This window comes from Chamaea fasciata, unplaced genomic scaffold (assembly GCF_029207755.1).
Source record: "Chamaea fasciata isolate MVZ Bird 193981 ecotype frontalis unplaced genomic scaffold, bChaFas1.0.hap1 SCAF_1, whole genome shotgun sequence".
NCBI classification, from domain to species: Eukaryota; Metazoa; Chordata; class Aves; order Passeriformes; family Sylviidae; genus Chamaea; species Chamaea fasciata.
Window position 1 is genome coordinate 60728696 of NW_027094086.1, and position 24291 is coordinate 60752986.

The window sequence follows — 24291 nt, forward strand, 5'->3', positions numbered from 1 at the left end:
TAAAGGCATGGGCAGGCTTATTCCAGCGCTCAAGAAGGGGCGGTAGCGGGTTCGTGCTGCTGAGTTTTTTTTTTCCAGCGGCGGTCGCAGGCGAATGAAGAAGTTGAGCTGAAACTGCGAGCGCTTCATCCGGCACTTAGCGGCAAAACTCAGTCAAGAGAGGAGGAAGCAGGTGAAATTTTAAAAAAACAAACTAAAAACCAAAAAACCCACTTGGTCATGGGGAAATCAGGTGAGCAAACGCCTTCGTGCAGTTGGCTGTGTGTTCGCACAAAGTCCGTGCCTGGTTTAGTGCTTGGAAAGCGTTGCTAAAGCTCTCAGTGGCTTTCCTCGGAGAAGGCTGCTTTCATTTGTGCATGGTACAGCCTGGGAGGAGCTTTCTCTCTGACAAAGGGTTGGATTGAAAAAAAAACGAAAATAAAAGGGACACCCCCCCCCCCCCCCCCCAGCCTGCACGGTGTAGAGGTAGTTGTATTTCATATAGAGTTTGTATTTTGTAACCTAAAGTGCTTTTGCTTTGCTATAAAAAATGACTATGAATCCTGCAGCTTTAAAGTTATTTTGTGTCTTGCTGTCTGACAAAACTTACTAGCCTTCCAGATAAACAGCAGGATGCTTCGAGGGGGGTAAGTTTCATCACCCTTCCTTTCGGAAGGATTTCAGTGTAAGATTTGATTACCATTTAACTGAGGACAGCCTTGCTCAGCTCCTAAGTCTCTCCCCAGCTGTGCAAATATTCTTTAAGCCTTTCCCCGCTGCTGCTGCTCCCTGTGCTGTCGTTTCTTTCCCCACTGCTGCTGGCTGCCTGTGTGCCCTGCTCGGTTTGGGCTGGAAGAGACTTCTCCAAAGCTGCCAAGGAGACAGAGACTTTAAGAAGGGAGTTCTCACTGCCCTGGGTTTTCTCCATGTTTGTCCTGTTAAGGCTGTGAGTGAAAAACTGTCCTGAATTACTAAAACAGCTGTGAAACTGAATGGGACTTTCTGTTCTTGTTCCTAGGGCATTGTTTCTGTGACAAATCAGAGCCTGGTGGCATGTTGTCTGTCTGTCCTATGTGTGAGCAGCACATATGGGGACATGCTCAGCAAAACCTAGTACTCGATTAACTCAAAACTATAGGCCTCTTTAGAGAAACTTAAGGAAAATCTTTGTGTGAGTAACACTTTAAAGGGCCTCAGCATGGGTGTATTGAGGGTTTTTTCCCTTTATTTTTAAAGGTCAGCTTGCTAGATGAGATCAGAACTTTCTGCAAATGTGACTATGGAGGGCTTACTGGTATGACATCCAGTCCAGACAAACCACCTGCCTTTTTTTGGCAAGTCCAGCTGCTAGTATGTGGGTTTGGCCTCATATCCTGGCAGCTAGATTGGGATAAATAACCATAAAACAACTTAAATAAGTGTAGTTGCTGTGTAGTATCAAGTTCAGCACTTCCCATGCTAACAGAATAAGAAGTACAAGTATCAAATCAGTGTAGTGCCGGTACATTACATTAGCAGAGCACATTGGGCAAAAGCAGTAGAGATACTCCACTGTGCGCCTCCCAATCCAATAAAAATAATTTTTTTTATCCGCAAAGGAATAAAAATCTTCTTTTGTTCTAATACATGCAAATTGCTAAAACAGTCACAAGGCATTAACCATCTTCATTTTTTTTCCTGCACATTTATTGCTGTGCATTAGTTGATTTTTACAAACTTAAGAACAATGACAGACCAGAAACTCCCTTTGCCAAGGCTTGGGTAATGTTTGCATCCCTAAGTGGTTATACAAATAGAGCTTGAGATCTAGGTACATGTTAAAAATGTTTTGTCACTTGTGTCACACTTTTCAAACCAATGTTAAACTGGGTCCAGGTTATTGTCTTTGGGCGGTGTGCAATATTTTTAGATGAATCATAAAACTGAGATCCTGTCCTGACAATTGGTTCATTGATTAAATCCCATCTGCCCTTTAGAGTTCACTGAAGTCTTCAAATTCCTGTCTGAGATCATTCAGTGTGGTTTGCCTTCGGATGGGGAGAGCAGCTGTTTGTCAGAGCACTGCTTCCTCTGTGTTTTGTGTGAAATACAGGATGAGTTCCTGCTCTAATACTCTTACGGTATGATGCAGACAAATTTCTCTATACTAGGGTACATGAACATGTAACAGGTTGCATGACAGCTCTGTCTGACCTCAAAACAGACTCCTTGCTCCTCTCCTGGGTCAGAAAGATTGAGGGAGAGATTATCTGAAGGTTTAATTTAAGGATGCTCTAATTCATGGCAAGCAGGGCCACTACTTTAATATAAATGAGCAGTTTCTTTAACTTTTTGGTTTTGGTAAATCTGTCTTGACGTCTAAGTATCCCCGCGCAAAGATAACCTGCCATTGGAAATCTCAGTTATTTGATAAAAACTCTCCAATGTTGTTGTATTACTGGTTGTTAGATTACATTTGAAGCAATGTTCATTCCAAGTGTCAGAGCCAGAGACTTAGCATTGCCGAGTTTCATTGGGTAGAGCTGAGTTTTGAAAGCATCGGCACCTCTGACTCAGCTTTCTTCCCTGGAAGATGCAGGCTGATGAAACCAAACTCATACTGAAACTTCCTTGTCAGGGTTAGAAAAATGCCTGTCGTGGTCATAACTCCTGCAAATACTTAAACCAAACACGGAGACCCCCTCTGCCCTCCCCCAGGTCTTCTCTTTTCAGACACCATTTGGGTTAATTGGGGGGTGCAGGCAGCCGTCCCCACAGATCCCAGGGAGCCCTAACCAAAAAGACGGGGAAAAGTATTTCTGCAGGAAAGGAGGGGATGGTGAGCTGGCAGCTCTTCGTTGCCCTGTTGCTGAGACTGCCGTGCTGGCAGGGCTGTGACCCCGCTGCAGCTGTGCCGGAGGCTGGGGTCCTGCGGGCAGCCCCCGCCCCACAGGGGATATCCATCCCTGCCAGCAGCTGCAGGCGATGCTCAGGAAAGCAGCTGGCTGCAAGCTCCACTCCTCCGCTCTGGAGCACGTGGATTTCTGCTGAGCAGTGGGAGTCTCTGAAAAGGCTGGGATGGTGGTAGGAAAGGCTGCTAAAAGTCTTGTTTCTCCCACTTGTCCCCGGTGGGGAAAAGGATCTTGCCCTGCTTGCTCCCTACAGGGGAATAGCCCTCTTTATTCTGGCAAGTGGGTGCAGAGGTGTCAAAGTCAAGGTCAGGCTCAGTAAATACTGCTATCATTTTATAGTGTTTTGTTTTCTTTTTATAGTTTGCTTTTATGTTTCTGCTGTTTTTCCTTTTTTTCCCCCTTTTGCAAATGGGGTGGGACTCCAGAGAAAGGGCTGGGACTTACACACTGCTCTGCGTGTTGAGTCACTACAAAAAAACAAAGAGGGGCTGAGAGAGTTTTGACTAAAGGAAAAGAGACAGGAACCAGACTCAGTGCAGTTTTCCATGCTGGTTTTAATCTCATTTAGAAGCACGTGCTAGTTTTTAACTCTTAAGATGCATCTTCAGAGTACAGTAAAAAGGACTGTTCTGCAGAATGAGTTACATCTTCAGCTGAAATGCTGACTTGTACTCCAGCATCTTGGTAAGAGGCAGCTGTGGCAGGTCATGACAAAAGTACGGGCATACTAGACAAGTGACCTGTTTGCTTTCTGAGAAATGAAATGCTCCCAAGCTGCCAAAATGACAAAGAGTTGTGCTGGCCGGTTTTGCAGGACTGATCGGAATAGGGAGGATGGATTGTTCTGAGCTGCCAGAAACTTGAATTTCTGCATTTGGTAATATTGAGACATTTGCAGAACTTGCTAGCGTAAGTTACTGTCTTTTTTTTTTTTTTTTTTTTTTTTTTTTTTTTTTTTTTTTTAATACCAGAACTGAACTGGAGGTGTGGTGGGAAAATGATGTGTCAAACCCAAAGTTAATTCAATTCATAGCCCTGCATCTCCAGTTTTTGTGTGCAGAGGACATTGATTGCTGGGTTCAAGTTCAGTAAATAGCAGATTAAAATAGTCTTCCAGGAATGTGTCAGGCTTTGGCAGTATTCTGGGCCCAATTTTTACCTGTTTGTTGAACCATCAGGGTTTTGGTGGGGGTGGAGAATGCAGCAACCACCCCATGCAACAGTGGTTGCTCCTGTCAACTGTTAGATTATACCCTTAGCTCCTCATGTTCGAGGCAGATAAATACCAAAACAAGTGAGAAGGACTCAGGAATAAGATCGAATGTGATGGTCTGTAGTAACTGAGATACCTACCAAGGCTTCCCATGCTACTGTGTTGTACATTAAAAAACAAAGAAACTAAAAACAAACAAACAAAAAAACCCAAACCCTTGAGCATGAAGAAAGCTTTTATTACTGGAAACATGCAAACCCTGCATTTTCTCTCAGTACAGTGTATCTGTCTTGTCTGGGTTTGAATTTACTTCTGTGGCTGCTCTAAGTGCAGGAACAAAAAGTATGAGAAAACAAGTATTTTGATTTTAACTGTTTTGTTGTTTATTATTTATCTCAACAGGCCAGAAGGCTATGTCAGATCTCTCTTTAGGTAGAGGCTGTGCTGTTCTCTGAAAGATAAGTTGGAGCCTATCTCTGTTCCGTTTTTACAGGCAGATGTAGGCAAGTTCTGCCCAGTCTGCGAAGGTCTGAATAGCAGCCAGAGCTGAGCTGAGTGGCCCTGCAGAGGGGGATGCCCAATCTCCCTGGTGCAGAACTGGCTCCTATGCAAGTAGATGCGAGGAGGTGGTAGGAGTCTGGGGTGTTGTGTAGGAAAACAGTATGGGCCTGTTTAGGCCTCTGTAAACATCATTTAATGTATACCTGGAAATGTCCAAGGTCAGGTCAGGTGAGGCTCTGAGCAACCTGGTGTAGTCGAGGGTGTCCCTGCTCATTGCAGGAGGATTGGACTAGATGACCTTCATCCTTTTCAATCCAAACCATTCCATTATTCTGTGATTCTATGAAATAAATACCTTTTTCAAAAGATTTTGAATTGTGAGAACTGGAGCTAAACCTGTTGAGCAGAGGGATGAAAATATATGTGATGTAATTGATAGTAAATGATGTAATTGATACTAAATGTGAGTAAATAAAGATTTCTGTCCCTCTCTGCCTGACTTTGGCTACTGGATAGGTGAGTTCACACACATCAATGCTTAGAAGAAATGTGCATAGTCACATTTCCATGCCTCAGGGAAGTGCTTTAGTGAACATACTTTGTGCATTGCCACAGCTATCTTGGATGTCCTTGGCAGAAAAGCAAGGTGGGAGGATATTGGAACTGGTGAGACTAAAGCTAGTTCAGGTATGCCTACCCCAAAACATGCTAGAACATGAATGGTAGAGGTGTAAAATGAAGGAGCATATCCCAGGAGACATGGGATAGTTCTATCTCTCTTTGGTTCTTGTTTGCAAAATTCTCCACTTTCCAAAGACTTTGGTTGGCACCACACAGCTAGCAGTGCTATGTAAAATGAACTTGGCATTGGGTAAAAACCAGGTTCTGTCTGTTGCTGTCCATCCACAGAGCATAAGAATATGCAGCATCCAAAATATGAATAAGTGACCAGAAAAAAAAATATTCCACTTCAATTACTTGTTTTCAATTACTCAGAACAACTGATTTCCGTTGTTACTCATTAATGAATATAGTTGTGCCTTATTTTCTTTAATAAATTTCTGTAATTATAAAATCTAAGCAGATACAGTGTTGGGGAAAAGTGTTGGGGAAAGAAGAGATGGAGAAGATTACATGAATTACTTCTGTATAGTGTGATTCTGACACATGCAGGTCACTTGTGGCTTTGTATTTGGAAGTGCATGTGCCCTAGGAATTCTTTGGCAGTTGGACTTAAGAATAGAAGGTCTTTCTGATGGGAAGGTCTTCTTAGTTTTTTTAAAAGGGACAGCAGTATACAAATTAGCTGCCTACAAATATTGTCTCTGTGGGTGTGTGGCATGATTACAATATTCAGGTGTTGGAACTCTGGAGACATTCAGGTGTCTTTCCTGGCAGAATAGTAATCAAAACGACGCTTTTGATTGTCTTCCATGCAAAGCCAGGAATGGTCACTCTGGAGATGATGAACAGTCGGTTCCAAACTTATGTAAGATGAACACTCCATGGAAGTGACTGCTTGCTGTTCTGATTGTTGGTCAGTTTGGAGGAGACAGGGGCTACAAGCCAAGGACTTCTCCTCACACCCTTGCCTCCAGTGAAAGTGAAAACTTGGTTCTGTGAGTGCTCAAGGCCTCAAGACTGCTGATAAGTGCTGCTTGTTTTTTAAATGCCCTTATCAAGGAAGGCTCTGCTGCCTCTCAGAGCTGTGCAGCCTCCAGTTTACCAGGTGTTCCTTTTTAATCAGGGCAGTCAATTGCCTTACTGTTTATAAAAGGCCTTAAGTGAGGAAATAATCAGCACTGTCTATTACAGCAAGAATAGGATTTTCAATCAAATAGTGACATGACTAATGTCATCGAAACATTATTGCATCAGCAGCTTCATATTCTCAGGCCACATGCCCCATATTGGGTATGGGAGGAAAGACTGTTACATCATGTGGCACAGGTAATAACGCAAGGTTATTAAAGCAAGCCGAGATACTAAAATAAGTGGGGTCCTTGTCCATCACATTCATTTAACTCAGACATCTCACTGTTGTCCTGGAGCTCTCTGTAGTGATAAGCAGGTGTGTGAGCAAAGTTCAGGCAAAACTGGAGGCTGAGAAACATAACAGAAACTCCTCCCTGAAGAAGGATCTCCTGAGCTGAAGCGAAAGCTATTTTGAGCAGCAAACATAAGAATGTTCCAGGAAACGACTCCCATTTAAACTAGTATCTAATTATAACTCCCAAATCCTTTCATTTCCATAAGCAATACTTTCTCTTCTAGCTTTTAGTAAGGTTACAGGATAATTCAGGTTGGAAGGGAAATCATGTACTACAATTACAATATCTCTCATAAATGCCTATTTTATAGCATGGAGACCTTGCCCCTGTATTGAATTCTTGATTGTGTAAAAGGAGACAAGGAAACCCCACCCAGGATACAATACTTTCTAAACATAGTATGATTTTATCTTTCATTTCCTCTGAGATTTATACATGGTTTCACTTCTTCTGTATATTTCCAGGTAATCAGCCAGTTATGCTAGAGAAAAAGAGAGTTTTACACTGGAGGAGATCAGTTTTTATGGCTGGAAATAATTTATGAATTGGATTGTCAGATCCATTTTTCCAACTGACATATAGCATTAAGGGGCAGTCTTGGAAGATGTTACAGTCCCAGATGGGGGGCAAGAAAATGTAGTTAAATACGTGGAGAAAGGAACATTCACTCCCTTTGTTGCTGCAGATACCAGCCAGCATGAGACCACCCTGAAGCATTTGTGGCTTCAAACCAAAGAGCTGAGTCAAAGTGTAGTAGAACATGACTGTCTTCATAAAATTTCTCATATCAGTTAGACATCCATCACTTCTCCATAGAAGGAATGCTATTCTCAGAGTGTGGAAGATTCAGCTAGGGATAGTTTCCAGAGAGTTACGTTTCAAGTGTGGATAAAGATTAATAAATGTCAGTTCTCTTAGAAAAGTCTAGATGCAAATGTGGTCTTTAGAAGCTGGGATCTGTTTTACTTGAGAATTTTTTTTTTCCAGTCGGTGAATATACTTTGAGAAGTTTGTCATAATAAAAGTATCAGTTACCTGGGACAGGAACAAAGGACTTTTTAATGTAATTACTTTACAGTTCCCTAAAGCTTCTAATTTTTTTTTTTCCACAAACCTGTTGGGCATACTTATAGCTGTATTTGCTGCATCCTTATTCCATAACCCACTTCTGCTTCTAGGGTAGAGTAGAGCAATTTTGCAGAATCAAGGGAAACTGAAGGTATTTCAGTTTTAACACAGGGCTTTAAACTCAGTGTTTAAACAGTTACTTGATTACCTTTTATGTGTTTTCTATCTACTTTGCATGTGTCTTCTCCATGTATTCTGACACTTGGCTTCTGTTGTGGTTTAGGAATGGTATTCTCCAATTTAGCGTTCCCACTGAAACCACCCCAAATGATGCACTGCTCTCTCAATCCCCTCTCTCCCTACCCATGGGTGTCTGGAGAGGAGAATTAGAGAAACAAAAAGGAAAGATGTGTTGAGATAAGAACAATTTACTGGAAACAGCACTGAGAAACAATTTACTAGAAACAGGAAGAAAACAAAGAGTAACAGCAACAATATTAGTAGAAAAATGTACAAAACAGTTGAGGAATTCAGATGCAAATGCTCACTACCACCCGGAGCCTAAAATACCAGATCATGCCACACTACCTTGACATGGAAGAGACCCCTTCCCCCATTCCTGGAAAATGATGAGAGGTGGTATAGAATAATCCCCAGGTCCTAGCTGTGCTCTCTCCTGGCTACTGCAAAAATTAGCCCTGGCCTGGCTGGAGGCAGGACAGTTCCTTTCTGTCCAGGTTCTGGGCCCAAAAGGGTAACATTGAAGTAACATGCAGTGTCCTGTTATAATAAGAGCACTTTTCTAGTTATTTACTTTTTGGGGAAGATTGAGAAGTGGGATCATTATCTCAATTTATCTCTAATGCACACATTGGAGAGTTTGAGATCTCTGTCATGGCTGAAAGAGAGATTGAGACAGACATAATGGTACCCTTCTGTATAGGTTTCTGAATGAGGTTTGTTTCATAGTAACATAGGGCAATTTGGGTTGTAAGAGACTGTTGAAGGTCCCCTAATACAACCGCCAGAGCAGGTATATCTTCAACTACATCAGGCTGCTCAGAGCCCCATCCAACCTGACCTCAAATGTTTCCAGGGATGGGTTCTTCACCACCTCTCTGGGCAACCTGTGCCAGTGTTTCATCACCCTCATCATAAAAAAATTCTTCCATACATCTAGCCTGAGTCTGCTTTCTATTATTTTAAACCTATTACTCCTTGTCCTAGCACTACAAGCCCTAATAAATTGTCTGCCTCTGTCTTTCTTAAAAGCCCCCTTTAAGCAGAGGCCACAATAAGGTCTCCCCAAAGCTTTGTCCTCTCTAGACTGAAGAGTTCCAACTCTCTCTTGCAGATAGCATTATATATTAATTATTTGAAGGCTAAATTGAAAAAATCAGTATTTATAGAAAGTAAAACATTACCAGTGAAGGTTAATCCATAAACAATAGGACAAAAAGCACAGAGAAGAAACAATACCTCTAGAGATTGATACAGGGCTCATTTTTGAGTCACCAGGGTGGATACTCAGGCGTAAAAATATATGCCTGCTTTGCTAGTCATCTGTGTGCCTGCTATAATGTGTGTCCTGAGTGCTGAGGTAAAGGCTACCCACAGCATTCCTGCTGTGTAGGGATTTGGTGCTCTGTGGAACAATTCACTGTTATCAACTTGTGATAACAGTGTTGCAGGGCAGCTTGTGTTGTGGAACACATTTGGTAGCTCACCTCTGTTTTGATGCCCAAACTAAGGCAGAAATGGCAGGAGAAGATGTCTCTAAGAAGAGGCCAAATGGATTCAGGCATGAAGAGCTCTTCATGCAAGAAAGATTGAGTAGATTGGCACTGTTTAGAGACAGTAAGAATAGAGAAATACAATTCTCTGAAAAACAAATCTGATGGGAAAAGGCAACTTAAATTCCTCTGCGTATTTTACCCTGTCACACTAAGTTGATCAATGAAACTGGAAGTCCAAGAGCATAACAGTTCTAAGGTATGCTCTGTACCACATCATAACCTAGAAATTCATCATCACATGCTGCCATTATCTTAGCCAATGGTCCAGAAGAATAAGAGACAGGGGCAAATAATTGAAAATTGAGAAGCAAGCAACTGTATCTAATACCTTCAGTTGTTTTACTTATTAAACTGTGTAATGATTCACGACCAAACTTAACTCTCTGGCAGTAGAAAATGATTTTTTTCAAGCAGCTTACATGAAGGGAAAGAAGTATGTCTCTGCAGATGTTTGGGAAGCTGTTCCCATTTGGGTGGGAGCCTGAAAACTCCCGTTAACTCTAACTTTTAATGCCTGGCTTCTCAGTGTATGGAACACTGTTGAAATGGAAAAACTTAACATGCATTCTGAAACAAATCTGAAATATATCCGGCACTTGGGCGTCCCTCTCCACACATCATCAGGCACGGGAGAAGCTGTACAGAGGGAGGTGGTTAGCACATGAGCTTGAGTCACAGAAGATAAGCATTTCTATAGCAGCCACCTTTGAGGAAGGGGAGGATGGAGGTTCTCCAGGGACAGCATAGAAGTGCCTGCTGTAGCTAGAAGCAACTCAGTTTTGTCCATGACTTGTTACTCTTTGTGAGTCAGAAAGTTAGTACAGAGCTACATTATGCAGTTATTTCTGTTAATGTATGGACTGAGCACTGACAAAATCTGTATTTCAATTGACTTATTTTTTTAATTAGAATTTCAGTTTGAGGTTGTCATTGAGACCAAATGATTTGGATAGAAACTTCTGTACTTGCAGGTCAGATTGTTTATCTACTATTCAGTGCTGAGTGAGTGAGATGTTAAGTCTAGGTGTTAACAGCCACAAGTTTAGCATGGTCTCAAGCAAAAAAATTAGTCTGGAGTATGTGATGCAACTTTCATAGCTATGTTTTCAATGTCTTTAATTTGTAGGTTGTTTTAACATTTCCTTGCTGGAAAGTTGGACCCTCTGCATGAGGGAAGGGGATGAATTGGATGTAGGCTTAGTTTCCTCAGTGACTTCTGACAGATGCTGTAGAAATTGGCTACCTCTATAACAGAGCAGATGAGAGGTTTAGGACTTTGGCCTGATAGAATCAGTGAGCTGTGAGCAGTGGTAACAAGAGTGATGGGACAAGTTCATTAGCAAAAAGCAATTCGTATGCTTGAGTACCAGAATGGAGGAACAAAAAAAAAAAAAAAAAAAAAAAAAAAAAAAAAAAAAAAAAAAAAAAAATTTATCTGTTTTTTTGATGATGTACAACTTATGATACACAAAATTGAGGGAGAACTGAAGAGGAGAAAGGTGTCACCCTGCTCAACAGGGCTGCTGACCTACACCAACAAAATAGCAAAAAAATGAGCCTGAAAGCATGTTATGGGAGAATATATTAGATATATGTCCACAATGACACTTTGGTCAGGAAAGAGTCAACCCAGCTTCAGACAGAGTTCAAAAGATTTAAAGTACTGCATGAGAACTGTAATGGCTTTCTTTTGTGCATTGAGTACTGAGATTATTTTAGGCTGCTATATTATCCCAGTGCTATTGAGGAAACTGGAGAGAACTCCAAGAACAGCCTAAAGCATGAGAGTGAGCTGGATATTCACCTTAGGAAAATGTTCTGAGAGCAGTGTGTGCAAACTGACAGCTCTATTGTGGGGAAAGTGCATCATTACAAACAGCAGAAGAGCATAATGCTAATGCAGCAGAGAATGATTGATTTTAGTTGTTAGGATCAACTAGTGAGAGGAAGTTGAGAAATTTAAGGTTAATTACAGGAAACACTTTCTAGTCATAGGATCTGCTTGGGTTTCTGAAGTGCCTTACGAGGAAAATTATGGTAGTCATGCTAATTGGGATATTCAGAAATGAAGCTGATGAGTCATTAATAAATATAAAAACCCATGCCACAGGAGTTGTTTCTTTCCTTACCACTTGCTGTTTGTGAACATTTGTCTTTGAGCCAAATAAAGGTGCATTTTGAGATTTCTATGAATTTGTACTATAAAATAAATTAGAAGAATGGTGCATGTTTCAAAGTACTTGCAGATATCTAAATATTTTAGTGTCTTCATTCTCTTTACCTGGTGCCCTGACTAATACAGAAAATTCTTGCATAGAGGGGACAATCATTTGCCTTTTTAATGCATCTCCTCAAAGGAAATATAAGTCAGTCACACTGATTTCAGTTTTAAACTGACAAACTGATTGACTAACCTTAAATCAACTTGCTATTGAGGAAAGCAGTAAAGATCACAATTTTCCTCAACCTTTGGTGAGTTTGTAGCTTCCCAATGGGAGTGTCTGTTAGAGTTTGTTTCTGGATGGAAGTCATTAGTGGTTCATTTCATCCTGCTGCCAGGTAATGAGGGTGGTACTCTTGTGTTCTCCTGTCCAGCCTGCACCAGTGGCTTAAGTACAGAGTATGCTTTTTCTGTCTTCACTAATGTATGTATTTGACAGACCTTTCTGATTTTTTAAAATGTGATTTCAGCTTCCAAACAATTTGCTGAAGAAGTCTTGAAAGTACACAATGACTACAGGAAGAAACATGGAGTCCCCCCCTTAAAACTCTGCAAGAAGTTAAACAGAGGAGCTCAACAGTGAGTTCAATCCTTTCTTTTCTCTAATGAGATTTGTGACACTTTTGTCTGTTAGGTTTGACTGTGTTTACTGCAAAGATATTTGCCTTTTGACATGCTGATAACCAGAGAAGATTTACTGAGTAGAAAGTGAGAGACTCAACTCTTTTATCCCCTCTTTTTCCCTCACATAGCAGTAGCTGATCACATGGACACTTTTGTGGTCACAAGTGTTTAAATCTTTCTTGGATCCTTTTCCAGATGTAGACTTCATCTGTCTGCACTGGTAGGTGTCCTCTGCAGAGGGCAGTAGCCTAAAACCTGCTTCACCACCACTTCTGTCAGACGAGGAATTGTCATCTGCAGGAGAATATCTACTCTTGCTGAAATAGTGAGAAAAGAATTTTTTCATGGTGAGAATTGGTGACTGGTCTAAGATCAGTGGAATCAGGAGCAAGTAATTTCAGATTAAATTATCTGTCTCCCAGCCCCAAAAGTAAAAGTATTATATGTTCTCTCTTCTGTCAGGAAGGAAATATCTTGCCTCTTCCCCAGTGTTGAAGACTGCACAACTTCTCAGTCTAATATGCAAAGGATCCATCTTTCTGCTTTCTTACTTGAGTCTTACAGAAATTTGAGTCCAATACTGTTTATCTTCCTTACTGTAGTTACAGTAACCAGATTAATTCCCTTCTCTTTACAGCAGTCTTTTACAAAAAGTAGATTTAAAAATTTTCAATTATTTAATGTGATCCTCACAGTACAAAGCAGGTAACTGAAGGAGTAAATGCTGATTAAACTGTTCAGAAGATAAATTATACTAAATGGTGGGCAGTTTGATCCTTACTCTAGACATAAGATCTCCTCCCATTAGCTTTCTACCATAACCATGCAGATTTCTCTGTGCTGGATGACTGGGAGACAGAGATGCTGTAGTCTTTCAGTCTTTCCAGAGCATGATGGGACACAGATATCATGCAGATGAGATGGCTCCTGGCTCCTAGATTTCTCCCAGGTGTTGGGCTGTACAACACACTATGTAAATGGCTTGTGGCTATGACCTCTGAGAGCAAGAAAAATCTTGGTGTCTTCACTTTTTTTTTTCTTTTTTTATTTTTTTTTTTCTTTCCCTCCTGACACACTATTATAATTGGATACAGTATTCCTAAGACATGGAATGTCAATGACTCATTCACCAACCTTGTAATCTGCTGGGGCTTTCCTTCTGTACTTCTAAGGGATTTTTTTGTTGTTGTTGTTTCTGTTTATCATGCTCACAGTGAGGAAGAGATTTCATTGACTTGTCAATAGCACTTGTTGGGTCTCACAAGTGCAACACTTGGTTTGAACAAGTCGGCTTGTATGAATAGTTCAGATTATTCTATCAAATATGCATTGTTCCACATTTATCTCTAAGTGTGCTGTTGCCCTTCCTGAGTATTTTTAGATCCTTCAGAAATTCCTCACAGCCATCTTTGGTCTCAGCTGATGCCCTGCTGTGATGAACAGCAATAGGAAACCTCTCTTTGGTTGAGGTCTGTAACTTAACTTGTAAAAATTAAAATACATGTTCAGAGACTGCTAAAACTGGTTGATAACAAGAACAATGAGTGTTTTGGTCTGAATAAAAGACATGAAATTTAAGAAATCTCATATTTGTCAAGACAGATTTTGCATATTCTTAAATCAAAAGAAGAACTTCACCTTTTCTTTGGGTATATCCTATATATATACACCTTTTTTGTTATGTATTTAGTGTATCTCTGGGTACTTTTCTGTGCTTCTCTACCTGTGTTGAAAATGTTTCCTACTATTTTCAGGTCCAGTTATTGTGGCAGGTGAACTGACTATTGGATCCCTGCTTTAACATGAGATGAGTCAGCCTCAGCAGGTGTCTATCTCTGACTGCAATGAAGCATAGGGTGATGATCTCAGATGAAAATCTCATGCTTTCAACTGCATGAGCTGGAGTGGATTAATTACCCTCTGTCTCAAATCCCTGGCAGCTTGATCCATCTGCAATGAGTACTTTGTCCCAGTCCTGCCTCTAACTTGAGATATGAGGATCCTGAGAAAAATTACAGGACTGTAGAGATAGCATCTAAAGATCCTCTAATCTAGGATCTAGCGAACTGACAACTGACAAGTTTTCATTATTTCTAAATTAATGGATGTAGCTAAATACTCTTTTTTTTTTGTTTGTTTTGGTGGGAGGATTAGGGCAGAAGGAAATTTGAACCTAATGACTGGAGTACTAGCTTGGGTCAAAATGTTCAGCTGGACAAAATTAAAGTCTCAGGCAGATGCCAGAAACTCATGATTAGGGAAGGAGTAAGAGGACAAAACAAATGTGATCCTTCCTCCATTCTCTTCTCCTGGAAATTACAGACTTATCCTGGAAATTATGGTTTTCCTAAGCAGTAAGTTGTATCCTTATTTATTTGTTGCTGTTGTTTAATATGCTCTGAAGATTCCTCCCCACATCCATAAACTGTGAATTTGCCTCTCTCTCTTTTTCAAACTCACATGTGCTTTGGTGTCTGCACTGTCCTGTGGCAATGACTTCTGCTGCAGTGTGGAAGCAGTGCTTTGTCTCACTTGAATTTTAAACCTACAACCTTATGACTCTCTGTGTTGCCACTATAAGAAATAACAAATTGTCTTTCCAATTTCCCTGTCTCTGTACTGAAGCCTTTCCAATTTTGAATAAAGAGAGTAATTGTTTTACCCATTATGTTATTCTTAACCCTATTGTTCTAAGAAAATAAAATACATCCCACACTTGCACACATGTCAAATTCTATAGAAACAGTGCTGCTTATCCCTGTGTTGGTTTACACAGTTGTTGCCTCAGAGTATTCATGTGATCCCCTTCTCTTCCATCTTGTTGCCTGGGGTACATTGCTCTTTTTTTTGCATTTGACTTTTTCTTTCATTTTTAAATGTAGGGGGTTTACAGTTGCTTTGACTGAATCCCCACTTCTGTTTTTTTTTTTTTTTTTTTTTTTTTTTTTTCTAGTCTCACTGTTAATTTACTCCTGTGAGGGACCTAGAAATACCAGGAGGTGACACCTGTAGCAATTGCTGCAGGTACTTCCATTTCCACCAGCAGCTGTGGCTAAGGATGGCCAGTGGATTTCCAGGTGCTGGTTAAAATGTGGTGCAAGGGGATCTGCTCTTTGATTTCTTCTAGGCCCTTCTCAGAGTATATATAGATGCTCATAAAGACATGGAACGATGTGGTTTTCCTTTGCCTAACTCATAGACCTATGTAACCTTAAAGCATCTGTGGCTTCAGGGCTTTGCAACTTGACTTAAACCCGTCATCTTACAGCACAATTCCTTGCTTGCATATCCTTCTCTTCCTCCTGTTCCTCCTCCTTTCTGCTCATTGCAGCTGTGGTCCCTGACCCAATGTGTGGATTCCTTTGCTAGGTATGCAGAAGAACTGGCTACCACGAGGGTCCTCAAGCACAGCTCTGAGTCTGCTAATGGGAATTGTGGAGAAAACCTAGCATGGGCATCCTATGACCAATCAGGTGAGCTCTCTTCTCTTGTTGTCTCACAGGCACCTGGTAAATGCCTTATCTCAAGTACTTTGGGCTCAGAGTATCTGGTAGCAAGAGTGCTGGAGTTTCCTTTACTTCAAAAATCTGTCCAGCACAGCCCAGCTCAGGCTCCTTGGGGACAGGCTGGTGGTTTGTAGTCACCTATGTGTCCTGAGAGCAGGAAGCATATGTGGGCACAGAGGGAGTAAGGGGTTGTGGTGGTGTGTTGTGTCCCTTTGGAGGCAGGACTTGGCAGCTAGGCTGCTCTGTATGTCCCTGCTGTAGAGATGTCTTTGGTGGTACTTGTGTGTCCATGGCAGGAGAGAAGGAAGCTGACAATGCCCCCTACTTCACCTTTGTACTTAGTTTGTCTCAGCCAAAGAGAGGTCTGCCCACAGCCCAGTTGTGGTGAGGGAACTGGAAAAATGTCTCTTGCACACTGCACAGCAGCTTCTGTTTGTGGGGGCAAAAGCAAGTGACAGTGGCTTATTTTCTTCCACTAATATCACCCACTCTGTCAGCAAATGGGCTTCAAACCCTTTTCCATTATTACATTTTTGAAGACTATTTTACTCCACGTATTTTCTGATTGTAAATGTAATATGTAACTGGGAGTTTTTGGTTTGGATGCCCCAGGAGCTGAATTGTGGTCAGGCTGATAGCCTGCAGTGAGGCCTCAGCTGATGAGAGATTCAGCAGGCTCTTGCCTCCTTCCAGAGAGCAGGGCTCATGCCTCAACCTGCTGGGACAGCAGGTGGGATGTATTAAAAGTGACCACTTGCCTTCTTTATTCCAATCTACCCCTGGAATTTCCAGCACAGCCCCAAAGAAAGAGGAGCTCATTTCTGCAGGCTGGAGGCTCTGTTTGAAGGACCTGGAAATGTCAGTGAATTTTAGTCCCAGGGATGCTCTTTGGTTTCTCTTCAAGTGCCAACTCTAGTCCCCAGTGGGTACATTTTCATGTTGAAAAAGAAAGCCATGGAGGAAAAATACAATTTTATCTGCTCATATTTGGCATCCTGTCCTCTGCAAGGGTATGAGGAAAGGGTTTGGAGCAGCATGGGAAAACACAGATATATGGCAGAGTTTACATAGTGGCCATGACTCACTGACTGAGCTTAGTTCTTTCTTCTTGTTTGTGTTAATGGCCTGTGCTCCTTCCCTCGAGGTTAAAGCCACAGAATTCCCATTTAGAGAGCTGGAAACAAGACACACAAATCCTTCTACATAATGTCTGTCTTTTCTCTGGATCCAGTCTGTTTTCTTCATTACAATTTCCATACATAACTTTCCAATTTTGAGAAGTTTTGCTGTTTTTTTCCACAGGATTAAATGCCATGATGAGAAAATTAAGCTACATCCTCTTTTGTTCTGAGAAACATTTCTACATTTCCAATGCAGCAGGATCACCCAAAGTACCAGAATGAGAAAGTTAGTTCTTCAAAGGAAGCTATTTTCTTATCTAGGCTTAGTCTTCACCTCTGTGAAGTTGGTTCATTCTTCCTCTTTTTCTCATATAGTTCCCTCTGGATAGTTAATTTGTACCCTGCTCAATGAGGCTGAAATCTGGATTAAGACATCCATTCAGGGGCTTAACAAAGGCAGGCAGTGTCTTCTGGTTTCTTTCCCAGATAAAGCAAGACTCAATAAACCTCTAGCATACTCTGTATTCTCTCTCAAAAAGTGATGCTGTTGTTTATTTTGGCCCTTACTGAGTTCTGTAATAATGCCAGAAGATGCATTTCTTGTTTCAGGGAAGATTTAAGCTTTCAACTATAAAGCCTTCTAATATGACTCCTGTCCTGGTACGAGAATACCTTGAATTCTATTCAGGATTTTAGAGTTACATAGCCTAAAGCTGTTGCTAGAAATATGTTTATCCCTGTAATCCAAGAAATAGTTGACAGCTGTTTCCTCCCTCCAGTCCTGCAGGAACTGCTCTGTGGCAGACTTTTCTTTGTCTGTGTTCAAATAAGTGAGCTGTCATCTGCCACTAATGCGAGAGACTGTAGTCTGCCTTGGCAGCTGTGCTATGTCAGCCTTCTCAGGAAGCCTCATCTCATTTCTCGTGTGTTGGGAGGCTGAAGGCAAGCACTGGATGTGTGAATTCTCTTTGGGATGGCTGGTGTGGCTGAGAAGAACATGCCCTGTTGCTGGTGGAAACACTGCGGCTTATGAACTCTCTAGAGAGCTCATAAGAGAAATCCAAGGTCAGCTATCCCCCAAATCCCAAGTCATGGGAGGAATCTGGGTCTCCTAAGGTTGGGACTAGTGTGCAGAACAGCACAAGCACTTGTCTGTCAAAATCCTGGAGGAGTGTGCTCTGACTGAAGGCCTGCCTTGATACATCTCTTGCTGTCTAACATCAGGCTCATACAATACTGTTAAATAAAGTGAAATAAAATTAGGACCTTCATGAGGGACGTTGAAAGTAGAGAAATACTTTCAAGAGCCATTGGTATGACTTCAGTCTAGGTAGATATTTTATTTCGAAGGCAATGTTAAATCTACCCTTTTCCCCCTAAGACTAATGGAAGGAATGTTGTGAAAACTTAGTTTTTAAGTAGATCACCAAGGTGCTGCCCATTTTCAGAGAAATATGGTCTATGTGATTCTATTAGAATGTTTTTTATCAACTTAATGGGATTACTTAAGGATTTAAACATTCTTTGGTATGAGGAGAAACAGTAAGATTGGGCCCAGAGAAATTAAATGTTAAGGGGAGCTGAAAACAGGAATAGGGCTGCCACAGCATTCCCAGTGTTCCCAAGGGTGAGGCTGGGAATGTGTTTCCAGCCTTACACACACAAACACACATGTAGCACGGATGTGTTTATGTGCAGATCACCACAAACAGATGCAGTGTGTATTAAAATAAACAGCACCAGTGGCTGCTTCCTCTTCTCTTTTCCAGCTGATTCCAATATATGTTACTAGAGTATACATAAGTAAATTAATATAGGATATAAAAATACAAATATCTATTTCTCAGTAAATGATGTAAAGGTAGATACAATGCATATTTCATAGTGTTAAATTACATATATATATATATATATAATAAAAATAGAATTCCAGTGTGGATCTCAGCAGTAACTAAGCTCAGACAGTCAGTCTGCCCAGTAGCTGTCCCTGGATCCCAATCTCACCAGTAGCTTGCACGTGGACATACCAATTCCTGAGGCTGGAGTTCCACTCCAGTTGCCAGTACAGTGCATCTCACACACACAGGTCCCTGGCTGCTGACCAGAACCCACCCTGCAGTGGCCATACACTTCTGTAGCACCTCCTCCCAGAGCACTTCACCTGCTCACCAGCAGGTCCCTCTTGTGCTTTGCTGGTGCTGCAGCTGCTGGCACCACAGACACAGAGGTCCCTGCAAGCCTTGGTCTGGTGAGTTGTTGGCACTCACACCCTCAACATCCACACAGAATGGAGCTCCTCACCTAGGAGAATAGCTGGAAATGACATTTAAAAGCATAACAGCACTATTGATGAGATGCAGAGCATGGCCAGGCAAGAGTAATGGCACCTGCTTGCATGCAGTGGCCCCGTGATAATGGGGGGGACATAATTTAGACTGTTAGTCCTACATGGACTGAGCCCACATGGTCACTCCTCTGACCCTCTGAGGAAGCTTGAGGCACAGTCAGTGTGGCCACATTGCAAGCATGCAGCTTGTGTAAATGAAATCAAATCACTATGCTGGTTCTGGTCCTAGTCTTGGGCTAAACTATACTTGGACACTAGTTCAAGGGTTGTGGCACCAAGTTTTCGTGTGAGGAAGATTGTCCATCGTGCTTGACACACGTTAGAGTGAGATTCAGCCTGTTCTGAAATGAACATCTAGTAAGCTTAGCTGAGCAGGTCATCAGTGAGCTCTCTCACTGGGAGAAGGGTGGAGTCAAACTGTGTTTCCATAGTGAAAGTGTTGAAACTTTCTGAGTTGCAAAGAAGGGTGATAAAAAAGCCCAGCAGAATGTTTATGAATCAGTTCCACAAACAGAGCAACAGAAGAGAAACTGCAGCTCTGACTGCAGGGCAGATCCATGTGCTTTTTGAAAGGAGTTAACTTTATCATTTCTGCTTTGATCAGGAATGAGGGATGTGAGCAATTTCTTTTTTGTGGGTTTTTTTTTTCCTTCTGACTCAAAAGCATTTGGAACAGCAACCAACTTCCTCTGTTTTGGGGGAGCTTTGGGAGCAGGTGGAGCTATTTTCAATGAAACATTGAAAAGCAATCAAAACAGACCCTAAATATGACTGCATAATTTATTCCATAATACATTTAAATGGAAATACTGTGGTCAGTTTTCTGAACCAGTAAGTTTGAGGATGCAAGTTGCTGCTAAAGCAGGTAGGCTCAGTGCACTCCTGACCCTTGTGCTGTTTTCTCTCTGCAAGCCTGGGTGTCATTGGGTTCAAAACTGGGGTTTTCCTTAGTCCCCTGTGTGCCAGCTGCCACTTTCAACACTGGTTTGGCTTGTGTCCCACCAGGGCATTGTTTACTGTTCCACAAAGGGCAAAGAATCAGAAGAAAAGTATTTCAGAGGAAAAAGAGACTGTTTTATCACTAGGTACCTACCTGTCTTCTCACGTGGTGATAACTTCCACATTGGACTCCCCCTCAGTTCCTGTGCCATGTGACAGATACAATTAATTCCCTTCACTTACAGGACACTTCTTTAACATGACTTCAAGACAGAGTTTGTCAAAAGTTGCCGAGTCCTTTGGTGACCTTCTCTTTTGCTGGAAAAAAGTCAGTCTTTATTTTCTCACAGCTTATGAGGCCATGACTCTTAATTCAAGGATGATGACAGCGACGCTATGTAATGAAAACTTGATCCTGTGTGTGAGAAAACTTCTCCTATGTGTGGAGAATAGTGATCAGCTTCTTGGCTTAAGCTGCCTGGCCTCAGTCAGTTAAAAGCTTTCATCCTTGAAATCTGGGAATTAAAACATGATAGACTGTGCTTCCCAACTATGTTCAGTTTCTTTCAGGTACAGGATTGGGGCAGTCTTACCTGATGCCATTGCTATCTCCCTTGAATTAGGAAGCAAACAAATTTTCAAATGATAGTATTCTTTAAATTAAAAGCAAATTAATTATGAAGAGATAGTGTTTGTCAAAACTTCCATGTGCCCTGCAATACTTGCATTATGGAGATTTTAAGTTCTGTCATGTTCAGCCTAGGCACACTTCTCAGTGCTACAGTAAACAGAGTGGGGGTGACTTTCTTTTTAAATACTGTTTATACTACATCACACTGATACATTAACAGAGGGAATAAAAAGCTGGCAGCAGTGTGAATGTAGTCCTACATCTGCTAAAATCCTACTTATGCAGTATAGTCACTTCAGCACTTGTACACATAAAATACATGGGCTTCATAAGGCCTGATATGTCAGCAGTCACATTCTGTACTTCTGTTACACCCACCTTACCACAAACCCATCTAAATCCTTCATAGCTGTGAAATCTAGAGTGGGACAGGATGATCTGCATGGTTTGTTGTGTGGTTTTTGCTATGTGCTTTTTCTTTTCCCTTTGTATTGCATAAAGGTCACTATTTCCACTTTCTTTTAGTCTTCATTTTAGCTTTAGTGTGCGTAAGAAACGAACAAGCAAGTATGTGCTACATTTTTCAACCATAATACAGGTCTACTGGGTTTGGTTTTTTTGGCATAAGGAGAGCAGGAAAAGAAGAAACCAGTTGGTATTCCTGAAACATTTACTTTGGGAGGCAAGAGATGTTTTGTTACCTTTTTATGTAGAGAAAATAATTTCCTCTACTAAGCGCTATTCTTAACAAGCAGTGTGGCACATAAGTTCATAGTACTTCCACTTCATAAGCCTCTCTAGGGATGGCATTTCACTAAATATTTGCTTATCAGCTGGGGCTCTGACAACCAGCTTGCCAGGCTAACAGCATCATCCTTTTAGCTGACTTCAGTCATAACAAACTGAAGTTTAAAGAAACAAACGCAGTGTCTGACTTCTAGAAGTGCGCAAGTTTAAGACTTCTTGCTGCAAAATAGCAAAGCATGAGTCATTGCTCTTCTGCAGCCAACAGTCCACCAGGGACCAGCATTCTTCATGACGGCAGGCTTAACAGCTTTGGCAGCTTGCTTTGAAATCTCCTGGCCTTGCCTTGGTGATGCATCCTGGAATGCTAAGCAGAAACTTCACTATCGAGGTTGCTCGGGGAAAAACCTGACCCCTCTCGTCCCCCCGGTGTTTGACACAAGAATTTCCCTAACAACCAGTAATGGAAAACAAGAAACATTTGGCATTTGTCTGCTTAGCATCTGCAGATTCTGGTCTGAGCTCCATCCCTGCCCATAGTCATAGTCCTTATGCAGCTGTTGTCAGGGAGAGCCTTGGATGGGACAAGACAGGGCCAGACACACAGACTTCCACACAGAAGCAGCTCCTAAGAATGAATATTTGAGGTTTCTGTAGTACCCCAGATTATAGTGCCTCAAAATGCACCTTTGTAATGGCTTTAGTGCTTTGTGGAAACCACTAAAAATAAACGCACTTAGAAATCTGAAATATTCAATGCTGGCGAGAAAATGGGAAAATAAAAGACATCAGAAATTTAATTTTTCTTTAGTTTACCTGGAGCTGGAAGGGGTAAACATCCACAGGTGTGGCCTTTTGTTTAGAAAATGTGGCACATAGACATTTTCAAGCACATTTCAAGAGGAAGAAGCTGGTGAAAGCTGTACATATAAGCCTGATGACAGGAGCACTTATGCAAGATGAGGGAGATATTTCTTCATTACCTGCAAAGCTGAAAGTTACAGAAGATCTTACTGGCCAAGCTGTAAGTGAGCTACACTTTTGTGTTTATGCCATGATTCTGCAGCACGTTTCTTTTGTCTTTCAGGAAAAGATGTGGCTGACAGATGGTACAGTGAAATAAAAAATTACAGCTTTCAAAATCCAGGGTTTTCTTCCAGGACAGGTAAGTTCAGACTGGGAACTGTCTCTTCAAAAACAAAACTTCTACTATTATGCTAAAAACTGACAAAAGTCTAAAAAAGCCTGAGAAATCAGAAGCTAAGTAAAGTTTGTAGAGGTTTTTTTAGAACTGCATTTTTCCTCCAACTTCAAAGTGTTGAATAGGCAACTTATTTTTAAGATAAATAAGAAATACTTAAGAAATAGTATTTCTTAAGATATTTAAGAAATACTAAATTGGAATCATATAGGAGTCTTACTAATTATACTGTGCTGTTGTTTACATTGACATGTGACTTCTGCTGAATTATATCACTCCACTCACAGAGATTACTTCAGCTAAAATTTGGAGGTTGGGAACAGGTCATTGGCTGCATATTGACAATCTAGTGCAAAATAAATTTGAGAACATTGTTCCTCAAATCATGCTCAAGTAAGAGGATTTCTTAACCTTGTTTCAGGTTAAAAAAAATCACGCTTTTCTCCCTGATTTGGGGATTTGCCTATGCATAGTGGGAACAACAATGTAGGGGTGGCTATTAAACTAGACAGAAGAAACCACAGAAACAGTGGGGTTTTTGAAGAACTGCACATCCAAACACATGGGGGAGTATGAGGTGGTTAAAGCAAATGAATAATAGTCACTCTCAGATCTGCTGTTCACCCTGCAGGGAGTCAAGACTGTGATGTCTTTGTCAAATTTTAAGTCAGATCACTTACCAAACTACTTTTAGGATTCTCCTGCTACATATTCTCATTTGGATATAGGACATGGAAATGGGAATAGCAGTATGACCACAGATCAGATTAGGGGTTTTCAAGGCAAAATACTAGAGGTAGGGTTTGTTTTCATGTCCTTAGCTTGTTCTCATGTTAGACAAAGAAGCAGCTGTGTATTGTTCTTTTTTTCCCCCAGCACCTCACATGTTAAAGGGGACGTTACAGATTTAGTATCTAAAGGGAATGTTTATGTTTCTCTCTTTTTCTTCAGGTCACTTTACAGCAATGGTTTGGAAGAACACAAAAAAGATGGGAGTTGGAAAGGCATCTGCTAGTGATGGCTCAACCTTTGTGGTGGCTAGATATGATCCAGCTGGAAATGTAGTAAATCCAGGCTACTATGAAGAAAATGTACTTCCTCCAAGAAAATAACTTTATTTTTTTTAAGGTAGTCTTATTGCTTAATGACAAGTGAACCAGGGTTTGGACCTAACAATGTTTGAAATGAAACCCAATTCAATGAAATCTCCTGTTTCATACTGCTATTCATGTCTCAGTGTGGAGGAAGCAATTACATGTTGCTAGAGTCAATCTGCACATCAGGAAAATCCCTGTTGTTTCTGAGGGGACCTCGATTTATTTGAGGATGAACTATATGCAGCATTTCTGAAGAATAAAATGGGTAAGATTTTTTCTAAATTGTTTGCGTGAACTCTGTGTCAGCATGTGAGTAAGCACATGTTGGATGTCTATCTTTTTTTTTTTTTTTTTTTTTTTT

The 24291-nt window shown here is 41.1% G+C and overlaps 1 protein-coding gene across 1 annotated transcript; it reads left to right on the forward strand.

Moving 5' to 3' along the window:
* Positions 1 to 24291, forward strand: GLIPR2 (GLI pathogenesis related 2). The gene is made up of 5 exons (XM_066184671.1): positions 1 to 232; positions 12191 to 12299; positions 15714 to 15817; positions 22720 to 22797; positions 23785 to 24291. The coding sequence occupies exons 1-5, from the start codon at positions 220 to 222 to the stop codon at positions 23943 to 23945; spliced, it is 465 nt and encodes a 154-aa protein (XP_066040768.1). The 5' UTR covers positions 1 to 219; the 3' UTR covers positions 23946 to 24291.